We start from the raw sequence: 21732 nt of genomic DNA on the forward strand, positions 1-21732 counted from the left end.
GAAGCCACTGACTTGCTACAGAAACTGAACTACATCAGTGTAGGAACAAGGGCCAAGAAAAATACTAAATGTTGCAATTGTTCTCTATAAAATGGTCCCAAATTAATTCATTTAACATTTTTAGATTTTTAGGTGATATCATTAAATTAGTTTTAGGGGTAAAAAAAAAAATGAAATTATAAACTTATTATTTAAATTCTTTTTGCTCAAATTGAATATGCTAAATTATATAAAAATATACAAATAATGACGCAAAATAGTTATCAGTGCTAATGCTAATAATCAAAAATGTGTTTTTACTGAATTCACAGACACAGTCAGCGTGAGAATGAGTTGATGAGAATTGCCTCAGTTTCAGCTGACGGTAGGACCCTCACTCTGACCGCACCACTGAGATACACTCATCTGGGTGTGTCTGTCACACTGCCTGATGGGAAAGTTTTTGAAGCGAGAGCAGAGGTGGGCCTTCTGACCAGAAATATTGTTGTCCGTGGATCCAACAACATAGAGTGGAACGATCAGATTGCAGCTTGCCCTGATGGATTCAACACAGGTTTGGATGTTATTTCCTCAGCTGTGGATGGAAAGACAGACAGCTAAAAGTCATGTGATTGGCAATTTTATCAAATTATCTGAATGCTTTTGCTTACAGGGGAATTTGCCACCCAGACTTGTTTCCAGGGTAGGTTTGGAGAAGAAGTAGGAAGTGACGAGTTTGGTGGCTGCATCATGTTCCACGCACCACAACCAAACCAAAATCTGGCAATTGGCAGAATTGAATATGTTGAGGTAAATATTAATTTTGTTTCAAAAACATTTGTTTCAAAACTCTTGGAGACATTTAAGACCATATTTTCCAGGACATTCAATCATGACATTACGTTTGTCATTTTCCTCCTTCAGCTCTTCAATGTTGGACAGGCGTTCCGTCTGGGACGCTACCCAATCCACTGGCATCTAATGGGTGATGTTAAGTACAAGTCATATGTGCGTGGATGTGGCATTCACCAGTCCTACAACCGTGCTATCACCATCCACAACACCCACAACCTGCTGGTGGAGCGTAATGTCATCTACAATATCAAGGGTGGAGCCTTCTTTATTGAGGATGGCATTGAGACTGGCAACATTCTGCAGTACAACCTGGCGATATTTGTAAAACAGAGCACCAGTTTGTTAAATGATGATGTAACTCCTGCTGCATACTGGGTCACCAACCCTAATAACACCATTAGGCACAATGTCGCGGCTGGTGGGACACATTTCGGCTTCTGGTACCGGATGCACGATCATCCCGACGGCCCTTCGTATGACGCCAACATCTGTCAGAAGAGAGTTCCACTAGGAGAGTTCTTCAACAATACGGTGCATTCACAGGGCTGGTTTGGCTTGTGGATCTTCCAAGAGTTTTTCCCAATGCGTACTGGCAGCTGCAGCTCCTATACACCAGCGCCAGCGGTCTTCCGACGCTTCACTTCCTGGAACAACGAGAAAGGTGCAGAGTGGGTGAACGTAGGAGCGGTTCAGTTCAGCGAGTTCCTAATGGTCAATAATGAGAAGGCAGGAGTGGAGGCCAAGAGGATCATCCAGCCGTATGTCAGTGGATGGGGACTGAATGGAGGGGCGGCCGTGGTCAACAGCACCATGGTGGGTCATGTGGATGAGCTGGGACTGGGGAGCGACTACTGCACCGCTCGTGGTGTTGTCCTGCCCCTGGATGATGGTATGAGCGTCATCAACACAAAGTTTGTGAACTTTGACCGTCCATCGTGTGCTGCTGTCGGGGTGGCAGAAATAGTTGGAACCTGCACGTTCCGCTGTGGGGGCTGGAGCGCGAGGTTCAGTGGGATCCAGTTTTATCAGTCGCCCAACAAGGCCTGGTTCAGATGGGAGCATGAGGTGGCGCTAGTAGATACTGATGGGTCCCTGACAGGTATAGAAACATTAGATATTATAGTATACAGATTCATGATAACTAGAGAAAAAAAAAAACACTTTTATCTGTGTAACAATATCTTAATGGATATTGTTTTAGCTTTATTGGCATGGTAAAAATTAAACTTTACACTGACAAAGTATTGGTAACATTAAACAATGAATATTTTTTGCAAAGGCAACGTTAGCTACAAGGTGGTACCAAGGAATAACCTGCTCGACCCGAGACACTGCTTTCCGGGAACAGAGTGGAGTGTTGGCGTCCCTGCTGCAGTGTGTGACAACACCATTAACTTCCACCGCATGGTCATCTTCAATCCCTCACCATATTCACTTTGGTTTAAAGATGTGACTCTTACCAACTCATTTGGTAGGATGAAATAATCTGGGCGATTGAGCCATGAAAAAAAAATGTGTAGCATATGTTAGACATGTTTCTGTATGAAAAATCTTAGGGGCAATTAAAAAATAACACTTTTTTTTCATTTTTAGAACGTCATGCACTACACACGAAACAAGTCATGTCTTAATGTCATTCCTCTCTTTAGGGACATGCGTGCTTCCTTTCCTTACACAACTTGTGACCTTCACATATGGCTGGATGGCAATGCTGCCCACCGGCCAAACCTATAACTGGTACTTGAATGGTGCTTCCCAAATCACTAACATCTCATACAATGGAATGGTCTACGGTTTTCAGGTAAAGTGAGCACACTACACGTTTCTAAATAATTCAATTTGCTTTTAAATGAAAAGTTGAAAATTGTGTTAACATCTACCACCCTTATATTGCTGCAAACTAATTGTTGTTATTTATAGTATCTATGGAACACAAAATTAAAATTTTTTATATAATCTTTAAGCAGCTCTTGTCACACAATAGTTAAAAATGATTATTTGAAACTCCATAAGGGTAAAAAACTTACATCAGGGGTCTAACTATTTGCTGTCCAGGAGCCCTAATTATAAAATAAAGGATGCTGTATATTTTTATATATAAAGACAAATTTATAGCATACATTTTAAAAATATTAACTTGTTTTAATAAATTATTTTTGTAATATTTATATATACATTTCTAGTACCCACTACTATTAATTTTAGAGTTCATTCAATTCAGATTTTTTGGGGGAAAAAATCACAATAAATTAATGTTACATTCATTTTAATTTTTTGTTTTGTTTTTGGCTTTTAGAATGACAGCCCTTGGACAATAAAACAATGCTTTTAATTATGTTCCATCCAATTAAGATTGTTAATTAGCAAATATATTTTTCCTCTCTTTCTCCATGACAGCCAGAAAATTATATAATCATGAATCACAACCTGACTCAGACACCTGACCGCTTCCGCATTATAGATGACAGGAATGGTTCCTCCCAGCCCCTGAACCCCACTGCGAATGTAAATGGGGACTGGTACTTCAACCAGTCATCGAGAAGCCTCTATTACATGGGTAAAACTACTCGCCTCTTCATCCAAAAAATCTGCTCCCTTTGTATTTAAAGAGGGCACATACAGTATCATGTTTAAAGCTGTTCAGTACTGTGCAAAGAATGAAAGATTTTGAGTTTTGTGACTACAGTGTCTGGAAGAGACCGTGTGACTAGCCGGAGGAGGAGGAACAGTGTGGACCGCTCAGCTGTAGACAGATGGTTGGACTTTAGAGTGTATCAGTGTTACTATCCCAACTGTATTCAACCTATCCCTCCACCTGTAGTCAGTCCAGCCAACACAACCAGCCACAGACCTGCAAACTTCATCTATGTGTATGTTAGCACACATGCTAAGCACTTTTTTCAGAAAATGATAATATTGTTATTATTATTATCTACTGCTTCGATTGACCTTGCTAATAAAACATATTTGGGTTTAGTTTCTGGTCAAATACATCATTCTGGCTATCAAGCTCAGAGAATAACTTCAATGTGCCACAAGAAGGCTCTGATGTGGTCATTCCAGCTGGTAAGAATCTTTAATGTGACAGAACAGAAGTAAAGACCGAAAGAAAAAGCTATTTATCAATATGACATGTTATTTCTTTTTTTTTTTTAAATCCCATTCTGTCTCAAGGCATTTGGATGGTTGTGGATGTTGTAGTCCCCTCCCTGAACAAGCTGAAAATAGTTGGAGTTCTGGAGATTCCAGACACAAACAATGTTACCTCCACCAGCAGTGTTTCTCAATATAATAACATTGTTCTGAATGCTACACACATCTCCATTCAAGTAAGCACATAACTACATTCAACTGGCATCTTTCTGCTATAGACATTTTAGGATTATTACACCAAATCAGAACCAGTCTCTTCCTGTGTGCTAATTTCACTTTCTTCTGTCCATACTTAAGACACTAACTCTATCTGTACATGTTCATTTGACTCAATCAGGGTGGACGCCTGATTGCTGGGTGGCCTGATGAACCCTTTAGAGGTCAGCTGCAGATCATACTGAGAGGAAGCCATTTCACACCCGACTGGCTATTACCATCTGGACCAAACCAAGGGTCCAAAGTTCTAGGTAAATCAACAGGAATAAAAATAAATCTTAGTATTGATTGTATATGCATCAGAGACGTTCCTCTCAAGCGTTTGCCAACTTAAGTGTTGATTTGAGTGGAAACATTGTCTTCCAGGTGTGTTTGGATCTCTTGACCTTTATGGTATGCCACACAACGTGTATCACACTAAGCTGGCTAACACATCCCAGGCAGGAAACAGCACTCTCTCTCTACAGGAATCTGTGGACTGGAAGGTCAGAAGATTTATAAAAAATAAAAACGGAGACCTTAAGATAACTATTTAACCTCCTTGTGTTATTTGGTGATGCCCTTTAGATTTCATGCATTTGTGCTCTGCACCATTATTCTCTTTGTTTGAATAAAACACTTTTATTTCCTCCAGGTTGGGGAGAAGATCCTGCTGTCCACCACCAGCTATGACCCTTGGCAGACAGAAATCCGCACCATAACTGCTATCTCAGATTATGGCCGCACACTTACTCTGGACCAGCCTTTATCATTCACACACATCGGTTAGTCCCCTAGATTATAGATAATGCTATTAATCAATAATAGGCATTATGCTGTATCAATAAAAATAGGTACACAAATATATAATATATAATATTTATTTAACATAATATTTTATTAACATTAGTGTATGTATGTGTATATATATAGACATATATAATAATAATATATATTTATATATTATTATTATTATTATATATAAGCAATTACTACTGTGAATTTTTACATATAGTCTAGAAATACATAAAGTACCACTTTTGATTAATTCAATGTATGCTTTCTAAAAAAAAATTATTCACTTATTTTAAAATAATTTAAATTCATATTAAATGTATTTGGTCATATAGGGGAGAGCTACAGTGTGCCAGGTACTTCAAGAAGTTATCAGCTTGCAGGCAATGTGGCTTTACTGACCAGGAACATCAAGATCATTGGTCAGGAGTATCCAGAAATGTACACACAGTCGTATGGCGCCAGAGTGCTGGTGGGAAGCTTCTCCAGTGGAGGGATTGATTACAGAGGTATAATCTGCAAAACCACATACATATATTGATGCATTCAATTAAATGAGACATTTTATGTACTGTACATTTATGTACAAATGTATCTATGATTTTAGTCTATGATTTTTTATCATCCTATGATTATGGTTTAATTACTTGGAAGATGAGAGAAAGCAGAAAAATAGTAATGTTTTGTAGTTTCAATAAAAAAGAATCTGGCAAGCAGTCATATTCAAAGAACTTGAACTATCAAAATGATAACATCCCTTGCTAAGCAGACATTTTCAGCACAATGTAAGTAATGAAAACTCACTAAAGTTGTTGATAACTTGCCTCACAGGAAAAGCCCAGATCAGAAATGTTCAGTTCTACCACACCGGGCAGGAAGGATGGAACGACCTGTCAGACCCACGTTACTCTCTGGTGTTTTATAACCTGGGAGGGGTGAGAGAAAGTCTCCGCACAAAGAGAAAGAGACAGTACATGATTATCACACACATTCCTTTCAACTACTTACTGTCACAATGTTTTTAGGTGGTTGGTGAGTCTTACGTCAAGGGATGTGCTTTTCATGACGGCTTTGCTCCTGCTATTGGTGTTTTCGGAACTGACGGACTGAGTATTGATGACAACGTGATCCATCACACCGTTGGAGAAGGTGCAGATTCATTGGCAGCTTCATTGTTAGCACAAAAGGAAAATCCTATTAAACAAAATGTAATCACTATGGAGTTGGGTCATATGATTCAGCACTTTTCAATTCTGCAATTAATATTTAAATCTTCAAGGAATCAGAGTCTGGGGTGACAGTAATGCCATCAGGAGGAACTTGGTTACTCTGACACTGTGGCCTGGATCGTACAACGGCAGAGCGGAGGAATTTAACTTTGAATGGAATGCAGCCATTGAGGTAACCCTTTAAAATTTTTACTGTGATCGGATGCTAGTACCATGGTAGAGAATTATTACCATATTATTATTATTATTATTTTGTTCCATTTTGATGGCACTCTAAGGTACAAGAATGGTATGGTACATGTTCAAAAAACATAGTATTATCATTGTACATGGTTAAAAAATCCATTATATTACTGTCTGATAGATTAGTACTAGACATAGAACTGATATATTACTGTTGATGTTGTAGGTGAGTGAGGCAACCAATGCAATTCTTCAAGGGAATATTGTTGCTGGCTATGAACGAGTGGGATTCCGAATTGATGGTGAACCATGCCCAGGTATAGAAGCCAATTATTATTTTCAAAAATAAAACCACAACACAAGAAAATTTTAAATAAAACGCATTAAAACAAATACATTGTTTTAAATGATACAAGTGAATTTAGACATCGCAATATTATAATATAGAGGAAGAAAAAATTTATTTTGAAATTTGCTAAAGATTACAATTGTCTATGGCGCTATTCATTTGTTTTTTGTTTTTAGATTAAATCTATTACTAATTTATTAATGTATTCCAACAATATGTTAAAAGGATCTCCAAATTCAGTGGCTCAATGGAGTCAGAATGAGGCACATGGTGGTCTATATGGACTCTACATGAATAAAGATGGACTTGCTGGTTGCTCTCAAATCCAGGGCTTCACTGTCTGGAGGAGCTTTGATTTTGGCATTTATGTTCAAGTATGATAAATGATCTGCAAACTTCCTACTTTAATAACCTACAGTAACTGCAAAGCCTAGTGTTTTAGATAAATTGTTAATTTGTAGTTATACAAATGCACTGTCCTGGTCTGGTGAGCATTAATGTTTTCTTCTCCTCACTTCCAGGTATCCATGAATGTGTTAGTTTCTAACGTGAGCCTTATTGATAATGGAATGAGTATCATGTCTCTCATCTACAGTCCTCCCTCGCTCAGCCACACTTACTCTGACAAAATAGTCCGTGTACAGGTGAGGATGCACTATATGTCTCTTCGGTCAAAACTAAAGGCCAATTTACCCTGCACTGACAGGCGGCAACAGACACTTTGTAGGGTCAGTGTGATACCCCTGTTGGCATCTGTCGGCTATCATTTCTGCCTATTGAACATATTGAATTGCCATTTATTGGTCTTGGAATGTCTGTGATTTTACATACTTTGATCTGGTGACTGTCAGCATTGGTTTACATCTTTCAGTGCAGTGTTAATTGGCCTTAAAAGAATCTTACTCTTACCCTGTTAATTTTTTTATAATTTTCTTCAAAAAATCATCTCTACAGGTTGCCCTGATTGTGGGCAGCAGTCCCAACTTCAACTGTTTTGACAGTCTGTCCACAACTATGACCTATGTTAAGCTCAGCAAAAGCCACAGGGCCCCTCGCCCCCCCAATGGTACAATACATATTAAAGAATCATCTATGCACTACTGGATAAATGTATTTAATATAATTGATCCATTTTCTGTACTTCTAAGCTCATTTTCTGTGTGCAACAGGTGGAAGGTCTGGAATTTCATGGCCGACATTTGAATCTTACCACAATAATGCACCACAAAAGCCTCACCCTGGACTGATGAGCTACAATGCCATAGCTGGTCTAATGACTGTCTCTGGTGAGTCACATTCCTTCAAAATGTCCCTCTTCAGTTTAAAACTTTCATAATACAAAACAAGTGCATCTATTTACACGGTTTGTTTCTATTTCCAGACACAACTTTTGTTGGGTTCAAGAGTGTGTGCTCAACAGAGACAAATTACATGTTCATGACCAATCCGGGAAATGAGGATCTACAACATCCAATCAGTGTTGAGAGGATAGCCAAGATAAACAGCACAGAGAACGCTCTGGCATACATTCATCGGCCTGATCTGAGGTAAACCAAAAGCTTATAGTCAATGGCAATTCACAAAGTTAACACTGTTAATTACACTTAATTAACACTGAAAATACTTTTAATGACTTCTGCAGTCTCAAAATGAATCAACCCACTCAATAGAATCCCTCACAACAGCACAAATCTGCAAAACAGGATTTTCTCAAGCACAACTGATGCAACTAATCAAGGGCTTCATTAGATGCACCAGGTGTGCTCGAGCTAGAACACATGAAATATCTGGCTAGGCAGCTGTGGTTTGTTTTTTGGATACAATCTGGGTAAGTACCCGGATCTAGAGACCTGCACTCCCGCTGGACCCAACGCAACAAAGTGGGACGCGGGGACTAGATTTGAAGGCCGAGTGTGGGTGCGGGCGGTAAGGTAGTCGTGTGTGGGTTGCGGGAGAGTAAAACGATTCGTGGGACTCCCGCAAAATAGAAATATCTATAGATAAAACATCTAAAAACTAATACATTTTTATTCATCTGTTGCGCAAAAGCAACAAGAATAACTAAAACAAAATAGAAATGTTTTACAGGCCAGAGTTTCTATTTATAACATGTTTGCAGCGTTGAGCAATGTAGCAAATCACAGACATATGGGTTGATTTCTTAAACGCAGTGGCCAATCAGATGCACATAAGATAGAATCCCCTCACAGCTCAAAACTGACTTTTTTGTTCAGTGCTGAATTCTGCGTGCTGGCAAATCCTATGATTATTACAAACAAAGTGTACATATTTTGAAAGATTCATTGTGCAGTCAGCTTCATTGATAATAACAGAGATTTGTGAGATCGCGATGAAAGATGTCAGCTTTTTAGGAATCCTTAATTCGTAGGCTAACTTAAAAGCATTTCATGGAGGTACAGAAAAAAATCTATTTATACTTTTATGCGGGCGGGATACAAAACGTGTGTTGCGGGCAGGAGCAGCAGGAGAACATATTTTTGCGGGAGCGGGATTGAAAAATCCATCCTGTACAACTCAACTTTATTTCTAGAGCACTTTCAAAAACCACAATGGGTACTAAAGTGCTGTACATACAAATATTTTACAACCAAAAATACATAGAAATTATAACACATAATTAAAAGCTAGGGGAAATAAATAAGTTTTAACTCCCTCTGAAATGATCCTAGAGTAGGAGATGTTTTTAAGGACAACGGGAGCTCATTCCAGAGTCTAGGAGCTGCCACAGAAAAAGCTCTATCACCTCTACATTTCAAGCAGCAAACTCAGTTGATCTCTAGCTGTAGGTCGCATGTCTCTACCTTTCCTGGACATATATTTCAAACTTCACACTCTGCTCTTACTGATGGAATGTGAAATCAGTGAAGATTGGGGCACCAGGCTGCGCATATATAGGTGTGAAACATTTAACACTATATTTAAAAATTTCTATTTAAATGGTAATGTTCATCAGTTTTGGCACATCCATACTGTTAATAAAGTATAAGCCCTGAATTTTTTTTTTATGAAATACTATTAGGAAGACAACATTGAAAATGACTGAGAGAACACCAATGTCAGGATGACCAAAAATATGGAGTGACTGTTTTTTTCTCTCTCTTCTATCTCAGCAAGGTGAACCCATCAGACTGTGTGGACATGGACTGTGATGCTAAGAAGAAGACGATGTTGAAGGATCTGGATGGCAGTTTCCTGGGTGCAGTAGGAGCAGTGGTGCCCCAGTCCGAGTACGAGTGGAACGGGGATCCCCGACATGGACTGGGCGATTACCGCATCCCCAAAGTCATGCTCACCTCTCTCAACGGCAGCCGGATACCTATGAGTCAAATTGCTCCTTACAAAGGTACAGTACATTTACAGTGATCTAAGAGAGAGAACTTAAAATGATGGAGCTGCTTTAGACGTATGACGTGGCTGTTTTACCTGTGCAGGAGTGATCAGAGACAACTGTACGTACATGAACACCTGGCAGAGCTACAAGTGCTTTGGGCTCAACTACAGGATGCTGGTCATCGAAAGTTTGGACGCAGACACAGAGACCAGGCGTCTTTCACCTGTAGCCATCCTGGGGGACAAATATGTGGATTTGGTGAATGGTATGACTCTTACCTCTCCCTGTAACACCTATTATTTTATGCATAATATAGTTTAGGATTTTATACAAGCAGAAAAGGTTTAATTGTGTATTATTGAATTTGAATCTTACTGTGAATATCTTGTTCCAGGCCCACAAGACCACGGCTGGTGCGCCGGCTACACGTGTCAGAAGCGAGTATCTCTCTTCCACGCCATTGTGGCCACTAATAAATCCTTTGACATCTATTTCACCAGCACCACACCACAGAAGCTGAGATTTATGTTACTTAATGCTGGACCTACAGAGGTTAGTGAGATGGATTATACTGACAATAGACTATACTGACCTGTAGGCATCTACAGGTGATACAACATTTAGAACAATAAAAGGCATATTAGGAAAATATTTTTCTGAATTGTGCAGAACTTTGTGTATCTTTCAAATATTAAAAATAAACTGACTGAGGAATCAATCAATTAATTGGTATTGATACATACATACTCAAATATATACACATAATATAATAATCATATAATAATTGCTAATAATAACAATGTATTTATTTATTAACAGATATTATGTTAAATAATTTAGTAATTTAAAAAAATATAATTAGTTTATTAATTTATGTATGTTACTATATATTTTTTTACATTTGTTAATATTGTATTATTTAAAATGTACAAAACACGATCCAGGCCAAAATATATCCAACACTGCATCAAAATAAATGTGAATGCAAACCTGCAATTATATATATATATATATATATATATATATATATATATATATATATATATATATATATATGTGTGTGTGTGTGTGTGTGTGTATATGCATATCTGTAATTATTAACTTCTTTTTTTTTTATGTTTTCATTTCATTTTTAGTTTTAACTTTGATATTATTTCAGTAGAAACTTAACTACAGTAATATTCTGTTGTTCTCAGGCTGTCAGGGTGGCTGTATTTTACTCAAACCCTCAGCGGCTGGATGTGTACGTTAACAATAGTTTGGTTGGTCCAACAAATGCTGTGTGGAATCCTGGCAAAACTGACTACACTCTGAGTGAGCCAACTTATACAGGTAGAGTACAGCACAATAATGCAACTTAATGCAGCTCCCCCTGCAGGCCAGAAGACCATTTTTCAACCTAAACAACACATCACAATTCTTACTTTGATTCCTCTCTGCGCTTCTCAGGGCAATACGTTCCCAGTTTCAACTCCGGTCACGGCTCCAACTTTTTTGACCAGGACTACAAAATGCTGAACATACTTCTTCGAGGCTCAGAGCCGGTCCAAATCCGCACCTCCCCGCTTTTGTTCCTGGCCTTCAACCTCCCAGCCATGACTGAGGCGGAGTTCTTCGGAGAAAAACTGATACGAAATCTGGCTTTATTTCTGAAAATACCGGCGAACAAGATTCGAATCACCAACATCGTTCGTGAGGGTACTAATGCGAGAAGGAGGCGTTCGGCAGGACTGACAGTGCAGGTGGAGATCAGGGAGCCCCCTGTTCAGACATCCAGCAACAGCAGCACTGGTGGTGAGAGCCTGAATAAAATAAATGACAAGTACAGTGTTTAGATCACAATGCAATGTTTTAATATTTATATACCATCTGCAGAAGAAGACCAACAGTTTGCAGCCCTGAAGAACATTGCTGACGATCTGGGCCGCGCTGCTGTCTCAGGCAATCTGAGTCTGTCCATCGGCTTCAATGTGTCATCCCTGGGCATCATCCCTCCTCCACCCTCTTCCAGTGACCCCACCTGGAACGATGTAAGATGCTAATCAGATCACATGACCAAACTCACCAACATTTAAAAATGTTATGATGACATCAGGCAGCATTTGAGAATTTTAATTGAAAGTTATACGACAAAGTAGATATTTAAAGCAATATATTCTGGGTTCAATACAAATTAAAGCAAACATCTGGATTACTGAGAGGCACTTACAATGGAAGTGAATGGAAGCCTAGAAACTTTGGTGTAAACTGTTTTTAAAAGTTTTGATTAAGCATGTGATATGAATAAACTGACTGAAAGGTAGGGAAGGCAATTTCAGAGAGGCTATTAACAAGCTAGGTTTGAAAGTATGAGATCCCACCCTCCCTTCAGAGCATCTTCAAAGCAACGCCTCCTTCAAAATGTGGCACCCTCGCCTCCTCGCATATGACGTTAAATTACCTCATGTCTGAAAGCACATAATATTACAATAATAATGAACTTAAACAACTTACAGAGCTCTGACCTGTACCACCTGACTGCTTCAGGTTCATTTTGGCGTGTTGACATAGAAACGCTTAAATCCGAGTCTGAGGGCATGAACAGCTCCGGTTATATGGTCACGGGTTGCCAGCTCGTAATTACGGTTACGATGGCATGAACGCAGCATAAACTCGTTGTTTTGGTTCAGGAGGAACTGTAAAAGGTGGCTGCTGTTTATGCGGCGCTCGATGACAGTCTGACTACAACTCTGCATAGCCTTAAGCAACGTGCTGATGACGTGATGTCTGTGCTATCAGGGTGTGCGGAGGTATGGAAATGTATATGAATGAGTGCAATGATTGGACAAACATTGTTTGGTCCTTTAGACTTCCACAGAAGATATATGGTCATGTTTTAATATTTAACCCACTTCTATTATTGACTGCTATCTATATTTGAACAGGTTTCAACCAGCATAACAAAAATAACCTTAGAACTCATAAAACTACTAATAGTAATTGTGCTTTTAAACAATTTTACAACTCAAATAAGACTCAATATTCTGCTTTTAAATTCTTCAAAAATTGGCCTCGGTCACTTCCATTGTAAGTGCCTCACCGTATCTGAAAATGAGGGATGAAACACTTTCACAAATGCTGTTCATTGAGCTTAACTTCTACTGAACCCCGAATATCCATTCAAATGTTGTTTTTTTATCAGAATAAGATCAAATAATAGATGCTGTACAGTAAAGCACACAACATGCTTTTCCTTATTTAAACTGTACCGTTACTCTCTCTCAGGTGGCCACTCAGGAGGTGACCCGTGAAGACCAGCAGGTGGAGACGGTCAAGACGGTATCATCCCTGATGGTGGTGGTCCAGCCAGTGGCCGGATCGTCACCCGGACCCCTCAGCGTGCAGCCCAGCATCATGGCTCTGGACGCAGCGGTGAGACTTCATTAAGAATACAACATATTATTAATAAGTTACAACTTGTGCATTTAGTCTTTCTGTGTGACGTGTGTCATTTGTTCAGATATTGCAGTCCTCGTAAATCTAATGAAAATATTATTAGGCCTTCTAAATGCTCTTCCTCATTTGATTTGTTCATGATCATTGTTATAGTAGTCTCTTATGATAAGTTTTTTGTGCGTTTGTTGTCATAGGGTTATGTTGAAAATGCATCAAGTGCACCCAACTCTGTTGTTTTTCTTTCTCCATTCATATTTTAATATTCATTTGTCTGTATAATGTGTATTGTAGGTCTGTGTTTATTGGTTGTTGTCTGCCCTGCCCTCTTCCCACCCTCTACACTCCCACTTTTCCACAGCTTTATACACTCATTTCTTTATACACTCGAGTCTTTTTCAGATCTTCTGTGTGAACGACCAGTGCTTAAAACTCAGCAGCCAGATTAACAGGAACTAAAAAAAGGGATAATTTCTCCCCTGTTCTTGCCTCATTGCATTGGCTACCAATACAATTTAGAGTTGACTTTAAGATCCTTCTTTTTGCATACAAGGCTCTACATAGTTCGGCCCCAGATTATATTTGTGATCTTATTAGGCCATACACAGCCTCTGGGTCACTAAGATCTTGTGCTCAGTCACTTTTATCTGTCCCTCACTCTCAGTGTAAATCAAAAGGTGATCGAGCTTTTCTAGTCGCCCCAAAAATCTGGAACAATTTACCTTTAAACATCAGGACCTCTCCATCTCTGGTCGCTTTTAAATCCAGCTTAAAAACCTATTTTTACTCTCTTGCATTCGAGTAATGTTGTGTATTTATTTTAAATTAGTCGGTGTTCTACGTTATGTACGTTTATACACTGAATGATTTTGATACTTGATTTTTATCTGCTTTTTTTCTATTACTTTTCTCTTTATTTAATTTTTTATTGATTTATTTTATTGTAAAGCACTTTGGATCAATTACGGTTGTGTTAAACTTGTGCTCTATAAATAAAACTTGACTTGATCAATTAAAAGGTCATAAAACCCCCTTAAGCAGAGCATCTTTTTGTGTGTCTGTTTCCAGGGTGACTGTGTGTCCGTGGGTGTGACGACTCTGACCATCTCAGCTGTGCTCAAAGATGCTAACGGGAATCCAACAGAGGGGCTTCACGGAAACACCACCATCCCGTTCAGTGGCTGCTGGGCCAATTACACTGACTTAGCCATCTTTACAAGTGGTGGGTCAACTCTATTATATGACTTTGAATTTTGGGCCGATGTCACGTGTTATTTTAAGCATTTATGACAATTTCTCTCTCTGTACCTCTTCTAAAGGTGCTAACTTGAAGTTGGCCTTTACTCTAAATGACTGGAAAGCTGAGTCCAGATCTTTTACGCTCAGAGCACCTACAACGCCGTCTTCTGTGCTCGTCAATCCGGGTCTTCCCAGTGGTCTTCCCAGCATCACTGACTCCAGTCCAGCTGTCTCGTCACAATCTGTGTATCTGCTCATGTTGTTGAGTGGTTTACTCCTCCTGCTCAGGGGACTCTAGAACCTATGAAGAAGTGCACTCTTATACATATAACATATATAACCTTGCCTTCAAATTATTTGCCTTTGTCTATATACTTCTGATGTTTTCCCATATGATCATGAGTTACAACTATTATTCTAAATCTTTTGAACAATAACAACTGTTACTTTTAACAAAAGTTTTTTTTTTCTTTATTTAAATCTATTCCCATTACTTTACTTTGGAATATTACATATTTGCTTTCTTATATACTCAATAAAATCAAGTTCTAGCATACTTCTGTTGTCTTTTTTCTGCATTAAAGTTAATATGGCAGGGGTCAAAAATTTGCTACGCACTTCTATATTTGTATCTGTAGCATAGGCTACCCTCACTTTTCCTTGCTTACTGGCACTTCTCACGTTGCTGGTACTCTGACTGCCGCCCACACCAAAATAAATCAGGTTACCATAGAACTAGGCTAATTACGTTCTGAGCTTTTATTAGCCATACGAACTTAACGGACCAATTACCTGCGCAATTTGACTGAAGCCCAATTGTTTCATTTTGCATGAGTGGCGTCCAAATTACCGTAGGCACGGTCACCTAGTGTGTTTCAAAAGTGTGATGACATTGTGATGAGTCACAAAAGTTTCAAAAGTCACTTTCAAAAGTGTGATGAGATTTGCGCAAGCTTTTCTTATAACAGCGCTGATGATAAAATGTTCAACCTGTTTGAATTCTATTGAGAATGCATCACTTTCAAACGCTGTGGAGAAAGTCAAACATGATCTAAAACATGTTACTGTTACATAAAAAATAAAAAAAATGCTGAAAAAAAAGGGGAAAACATCATCCTGCACCAACATAAATTAGAATACTTTTTCATGAACACCTTTACTAGAATTGATCATGTTCCTTTGTATTTATTGTGGTAGTTTTTGACTAACTTCTTGTAGACTTTGTAATAGATAATCTGTTAAGGGAGTTTTCCCCCTCTAAAGATTTATATTACAACTGCATGTTGTAGATATTTTTTTCCTACCTGTGTAGGTTGCTATTTTTCATAACAAATAGCGAGATAAAAAAAAAAAAAGTCTTAACATTGGCCTAATAAGCATTGTAATGAGGAGCCAATTACCCGTTGACAGTGTCATGAAGCATAAATGGTCTTACATTAATTATATCCTTATTGTAACAAATGCTATAGTTAAACAATTACAAGAACTATGTTACTTTTTCATAAGGCCAAGTAAGAATCAAGAGCTTTATGGACCTTGAATTATTGTCTGAATAGAAAAAAAACACGTTTCACCGCTAGAGGGAGGTAAAGTCCACGGGGCTCAATCCTCACACTGACACCTGCAGAGAAACACAATCTGTCAATCACATTTACGATTTTTCATTTATTTATTTATTTGTCTTTGTTTCTCATAGTCTACTCAGCAGTTAGATCCATATTTATGTTATGCGATACTGTAGCCTACTTTGGCTCTGATTATAACACTTTATCAATCAATAAAATATAAAACGTTCCTTAGGCATGTTTTACTGTTAAAATCACGCATGTTAAATTGTAGGGACATGAAGGAGGACAGTAATATCTTAAAGCTGGGTAGTAGAGAGTAGAAGTCTTGTTTGGATTGAGTGGGAGCTAATAATGTCATGACGGTATTTAAGGAGGCTGTTCTTCAGAAGGAGCTGCTCTCAGTCTGCGCTCCTCCACACACACACACATGTGATGTGTTCCTGTTTTTTCCCAAGCAGGTCCTTCTTTTTTTCTTGTGCATTTACAAGATGTGTGCTTGTGGGGTGTCTGGGATATTTTTGACTTTTACTTTTCTTTTGCATTTTCTGTGTGTTCACTCAATGAATCCTGTGTTTCCAAACGCATCCAAAGGGATGAAAGCGTCCAGGTCTGCGCCTGCTGATGGACACAGAAGAGCCAAACACGGCAAAAGTATATTGTCAGCATCACTGTTATCTGGAGCCCAACATTCACAACGGGGGATCAAGGATGCGATTGAACCTCATGATTACATGATCTCCATCTACAAGACCTTTTCCGCGGCTGAAAAACTGGGACTGAACGCGAGTTTTTTCCGCTCGTCAAAAGCCGCAAACACTATAACGAGTTTTGTGGACGAGGGCCAAGGTTAGTAGTTTGATTTGTTTTTAATCTTTAACTTTAGGTTTCATTAATGGCATTTTTCCAAATTTGTTTTCCCCTTTTCAATGAGTGTCAGAATAATTAGCCTACAGCACAGGTGCGTTTAAGAAAATTCGGTAATTTTGCCAATAGATTTTGAGTGGCAAAGACAAATAAATAATCGGTAAATAAACGAGGGGAAAAAACCCGACTGAAAATTAGTAATTGTAGCTACTAATATATGTTTGTTTAGTAGTTTGATTACTTTGGTTTTAAAATATGATAGAAATTCCATTAGGTCTATTATTTTTTCCCTTGACAGAATAAAAACATTCGTTTTACATTCTAAAAGTTCATACTAACAGACCAGTAAGAAAGAAAGGGACACACGATACATTAATTTGTCTTTATTGATGAAATGTCAAAATCAGTAATACAGCAGCATATATAAAATGAATATATTCTCAATTAATTTATTATTATGCAAATTTGTAGTTTTACACATAGACATAGGTTACAGTTACCTTAAGGTGACAGTCACATTATACTTAGCCAACTCAAATAAGTATGGAGTAATATTAATTAACATTTAAATGTACTTACGGTTTGGTTTAGGGTTAGTAACTTGTAATATGCATAATGTACTGTTTTACTATTACTTATGAAAGTTGTTTACTATAGTAAATACATGTAGTAATGTATAACTACTTCACCTTAAAATAACGTGTTACAAAACTCCCAAGTAATAACAATAATAATCATTTAAAACGTGATTTTTAATCTAACTTTTACAACTTTTTATTAGGCTATATCAAAGAAAGAAAGAAATTTCAGCATAATTGGTTGAAAATGTGTTCATCTGCATTCACACTTTTCTCCCCTCTTTATGCCTCTCTAACTGACATTGTAAATACATGTACAGTCAGTGTCACTAAATATGTGTGCTCTTTTATTCCAGATGACCTTTTGAACTCCCCACTGTGGAGACAGAAATACTTATTCGATGTATCGACCCTTTCTGAAAACGTGGAGCTCTTGGGTGCTGAGCTGAGGATATACACAAAGATCTCCGGGACGTTCCGAGCATCAGAGACGGGCCCAGTGGAGATACAACTGCTCTCCTGTCAGTCACAAACTGTGCTTGACTCCAAAACCTTGGATCTGGAGGACGCGCATAAACCAAAATGGGAGGTTTTCGACGTATGGGAGACTTTTAAGGAACGCCAGCACCACTCTCACGGGACACGCTTCTGTTTGGAGCTCAAGGCGACGCTAGATAATCCTGAGAGGGAAATCGACTTGCAATATCTTGGATTCCACAGACATGGCCGCCCGCAACTAAAGAAAGCCATACTGGTTGTTTTCACAAGGTCAAAAAAGAGACAAAGCATTTTCTACGAAAAGAGGGAGAAGATTAAACTGTGGGGTCTGGATAGTCCTGGGAAGGAAAAAGGACCTCACTTGAAATCCCGACGGAGTAGACGGACAACTCTACCAAACCGCCATGGCAAGAGGCATGGCAAAAAGTCAAAATCTAGGTGCAGCAAAAAGCACTTGCAGGTGAATTTCAGGGAGCTGGGTTGGGACGACTGGATCATTGCTCCATTAGACTATGAGGCGTATCACTGTGAGGGCATGTGTGACTTCCCCCTCCGCTCTCACCTGGAGCCAACCAATCACGCCATCATACAAACTCTAATGAACTCCATGAACCCCAGCAACATGCCGCCCAGCTGTTGCGTCCCCTCCAAACTCAGTCCCATCAGCATCCTGTACATCGACGCTGGAAATAACGTCGTGTACAAGCAGTATGAAGACATGGTGGTGGAGTCCTGCGGCTGCAGGTGAGGGTGCCGTTCAAACTTATGAGGGATTGTACATGAATCAGACTGTTGTGTGAACAAGTGTCTGACTTGCTCATGTGTCTTCAACACTACTGGAAGCCTTAGCTGAAATTACAGTACTGGAGTCACTGTTGGCCAACGCTTATCTGGAATTATGACTTTGGACTGGAATACAAGCACAAAAAGAGGAAGAACAAAAACAAATCTTCCACATTTTACTGGTTATTCTGCTACTGTACATGAAAACATTACTCCTAGTTCCACTTGGGCATTTTATATTTTAAATTGTTTGTGTGTACAAGATAACTTCATTACTGCTTTACATAGCTGTATTTTACGAATTGATATGTAATTAAATGATTTTTTTTAAAATTGTACAGGTACTAATTTTAATTTAAGTTATTATTCTCTTTAAGTGCTCTCATTTATTCAGTAATCATTTTTCACACATCTATAATAAGCTATTTTAGTTATTGTATCTGTCTACCTCATTGTGCAAATTATGTTACCATGTAAATGTCTTCCTTTGAGGGATTAACATCATAAAAGGGTCTGTAAATATTTCATAAAAGGTCTGAACCTCATTATTCCTCCAATAAAATAACAAGAAATTTTATATTTCTGAAATATTTTTTCTTGAATAATGGCTTTTTTTTGTTATCAGCAGCTTCGTAACTATTAAATTGAATTACTGTCGATAATTAAAGGGATAGTTCACCCAAAAATGAAAATTCTGTCATAATTTACTCAGCCTCAAGTTGTTTCAATGGAAGTCAATGGGGTCCATCAACTGTCTGGTCACCAACATTCTTCAAAATATCTCCTTTTGTGTTCAGCAGAAGAAAGAAACTAATACAGTTTTGAAAAAACTTGAGGGTGAGTAAATTATGACAGAATTTTCATTTTTGGGTGAACTATCCCTTTAATAAGATTTTTTTTTTTTTTTTTTTAAAGGGTCACACTTTGGATTATGGTCTAATTCTCACAATTAACTGACAATTAACATAAAATGGGAAAGGGTAATGAGTTTGGAGAACTACTGACAAGAGATGAGACACTATTCCTCCGTACGGAATCCAGATCCTTCAGATTCCCAGGTCCATGTTGGTGCACTCCTCAGTTTTCTACAGGGTTCAGGTCAAGGTGGCCATGACAGAAGCTTCATTTTGTGCTCAGTGACATATTTTGTGTTGATTTTGATGTTTGTTTTGAATCGTTGTCCAGATGAAAGATCCAACCATGACCCCTTGTAAGATTTCTAGCAGAGGAAATGTCAAGGGGCTGCAAGTTTTTTTTTTTTTTAATCTGTAGGAGTTTGCTAGAATCCACACTGTAAACAAATATTTTTTTTATGATTTGTTATCACAACTTTTTTATCTTTTGTCAAATCAACTTCGACAACTAATGTGTGAAGATAACATACTATTTTGTGTTTGTTTATTAACCATTATTCTTCATTGTATTAACTAAAATTTTAAGGCAGCAAGGTAACTTGCTTTTTTAAGCTAAACCCAAAAAAAAATTTTTACAGTGATAATGCCATGAATCTGAACAAGATGTCCAGGACCTCCAGCAAAATTTTTTATTTTTTAGTTTAATCTGACCTTTAGAATCTGGTCCCTTTTGAAGTTCCAGTCGTGTCTGACAACTGAAAATGCTGGAGTTCTTGGATGAGCAAGGATGATTTTTCTTGAAACCCTCCAAAACAACATAATATATATATATATTTAGGCTTTCTGACCCCAAGACTCAACTAATCTTTGCAATTCTCCATCTGTGATCCTTGTAGAGTCTTTGGTCACTCAAACTTTCCTCCTCACCGTGCATTAAGACAATATAGACACATGTCCTTTTCCAGGCAGATTCGTAACATCTTTAGTTGATGGGACCACCTTAATTATTGCCCTAAAGGTGGAAATGGTAATCTTCAATGCTTTAGTTATTTTCTTACAGCCACTTTCTATTTTGTGAAGCTCAACAATCTTTTTCTGCACATCAGAAGTGTATTCTTTGGTTTTACTCATTGTGATGGATGAATAAGGGAATTTGGCCTTTGTGTGCATATTTAAACTCCTGTGAAACCAAGTCATAGCTAAACAATTTTGTTCCTAGAGAAAAACATTCAGTTTAATTTCAGTGAACGGTTAGATATTTTTAAATGAATGATAAAAAGGATAAAAAAGGCGATTTATTTTTACACTCTTCTTTATATTACCAAGGGTGCCAATATAATTCTGACAATGACTGTATCCTCTATTGTTCAAAAGTTTGTTCACTACCGATCAAAAGTTAAATGTATCACAACCAAAATATTAAGCAGCACAACTGTTTTCAACATTGAAAATAATACTAAATGTTTCTTGAGCATCAAATTAGCATATTAGAATAATTTCTGAAGGCTCATGACATAGAGAATGGAGAAAGGGCTGCTGAAAATTCGGCTTTGCCATCACAGGAACAAATCCCATTTTTAAATATATTAAAATAGAAAACGTACTTTAAATTGTAATAATATTTCACAATATTGCTGTATCTTTGATCAAATAAATGCAACCTGTGTGAGCATTTAAAATTACTTTGAATGGTAGTGTGAATATATAACATTTAAAAAATTTCATCTATACCTCCAAGTATGAAGAATTTACAATTAGTTGTGCTATATATGCAGTATATTCATCAGCATCAATCTGAGCATTGAAAGCTGTGAATTCAGCATTAA

At 37.9% G+C, this 21732-nt stretch overlaps 2 protein-coding genes across 3 annotated transcripts in view; both read left to right on the plus strand.

Moving 5' to 3' along the window:
- Positions 1-15316, plus strand: part of LOC306986510 (fibrocystin-L-like) — a gene marked incomplete at its 5' end in the record, with an annotated part of 57233 nt that extends 41917 nt beyond the window's left edge. The window contains 31 exons of the mRNA XM_079589818.1: positions 312-553; positions 653-789; positions 904-1933; positions 2114-2305; positions 2484-2635; positions 3232-3391; positions 3521-3704; positions 3812-3900; positions 4009-4163; positions 4325-4454; positions 4570-4688; positions 4838-4967; positions 5313-5486; positions 5809-5912; positions 6003-6126; positions 6257-6378; positions 6616-6706; positions 6964-7112; positions 7260-7382; positions 7693-7804; positions 7908-8024; positions 8120-8285; positions 9870-10102; positions 10191-10355; positions 10485-10642; positions 11287-11422; positions 11540-11884; positions 11966-12120; positions 13355-13501; positions 14591-14744; positions 14842-15316. Of these exons, the coding sequence (XP_079445944.1) occupies positions 312-553; positions 653-789; positions 904-1933; positions 2114-2305; positions 2484-2635; positions 3232-3391; positions 3521-3704; positions 3812-3900; positions 4009-4163; positions 4325-4454; positions 4570-4688; positions 4838-4967; positions 5313-5486; positions 5809-5912; positions 6003-6126; positions 6257-6378; positions 6616-6706; positions 6964-7112; positions 7260-7382; positions 7693-7804; positions 7908-8024; positions 8120-8285; positions 9870-10102; positions 10191-10355; positions 10485-10642; positions 11287-11422; positions 11540-11884; positions 11966-12120; positions 13355-13501; positions 14591-14744; positions 14842-15059 (5713 nt within the window). The 3' untranslated portion in view covers positions 15060-15316. The remainder of the gene's footprint in view (positions 1-311; positions 554-652; positions 790-903; positions 1934-2113; positions 2306-2483; positions 2636-3231; positions 3392-3520; positions 3705-3811; positions 3901-4008; positions 4164-4324; positions 4455-4569; positions 4689-4837; positions 4968-5312; positions 5487-5808; positions 5913-6002; positions 6127-6256; positions 6379-6615; positions 6707-6963; positions 7113-7259; positions 7383-7692; positions 7805-7907; positions 8025-8119; positions 8286-9869; positions 10103-10190; positions 10356-10484; positions 10643-11286; positions 11423-11539; positions 11885-11965; positions 12121-13354; positions 13502-14590; positions 14745-14841) is intronic.
- A 1366-nt stretch (positions 15317-16682) lies between these two features.
- Positions 16683-19644, plus strand: gdf6b (growth differentiation factor 6b). Of its 2 annotated transcripts, XM_079590943.1 has the most exons (3): positions 16683-16787; positions 16921-17175; positions 18128-19644. In XM_079590943.1, the coding sequence occupies exons 2-3, from the start codon at positions 16923-16925 to the stop codon at positions 19015-19017; spliced, it is 1143 nt and encodes a 380-aa protein (XP_079447069.1). In that variant the 5' UTR covers positions 16683-16787; positions 16921-16922; the 3' UTR covers positions 19018-19644. The 2 variants fall into 2 exon arrangements, with proteins under 2 accessions (XP_079447069.1, XP_079447068.1); XM_079590942.1 differs by having other exon boundaries at positions 16709-17175; positions 18128-19627.
- Positions 19645-21732: the final 2088 nt, after the last annotated feature.

This window comes from Phoxinus phoxinus (genome assembly GCF_949152265.1).
Source record: "Phoxinus phoxinus genome assembly, chromosome: 19".
Lineage (NCBI taxonomy): Eukaryota > Metazoa > Chordata > Actinopteri > Cypriniformes > Leuciscidae > Phoxinus > Phoxinus phoxinus.

Bases quoted from the DNA above. Each gene is read 5' to 3' on its own strand.
- gdf6b (XM_079590942.1), top strand. From the start codon at position 16,818: ATGTGTGCTTGTGGGGTGTCTGGGATATTTTTGACTTTTACTTTTCTT. The intron at 17,176-18,127 runs GTTAGTAGTTTG...CTTTTATTCCAG, and splicing joins TTTTGTGGACGAGGGCCAAG to ATGACCTTTTGAACTCCCCA.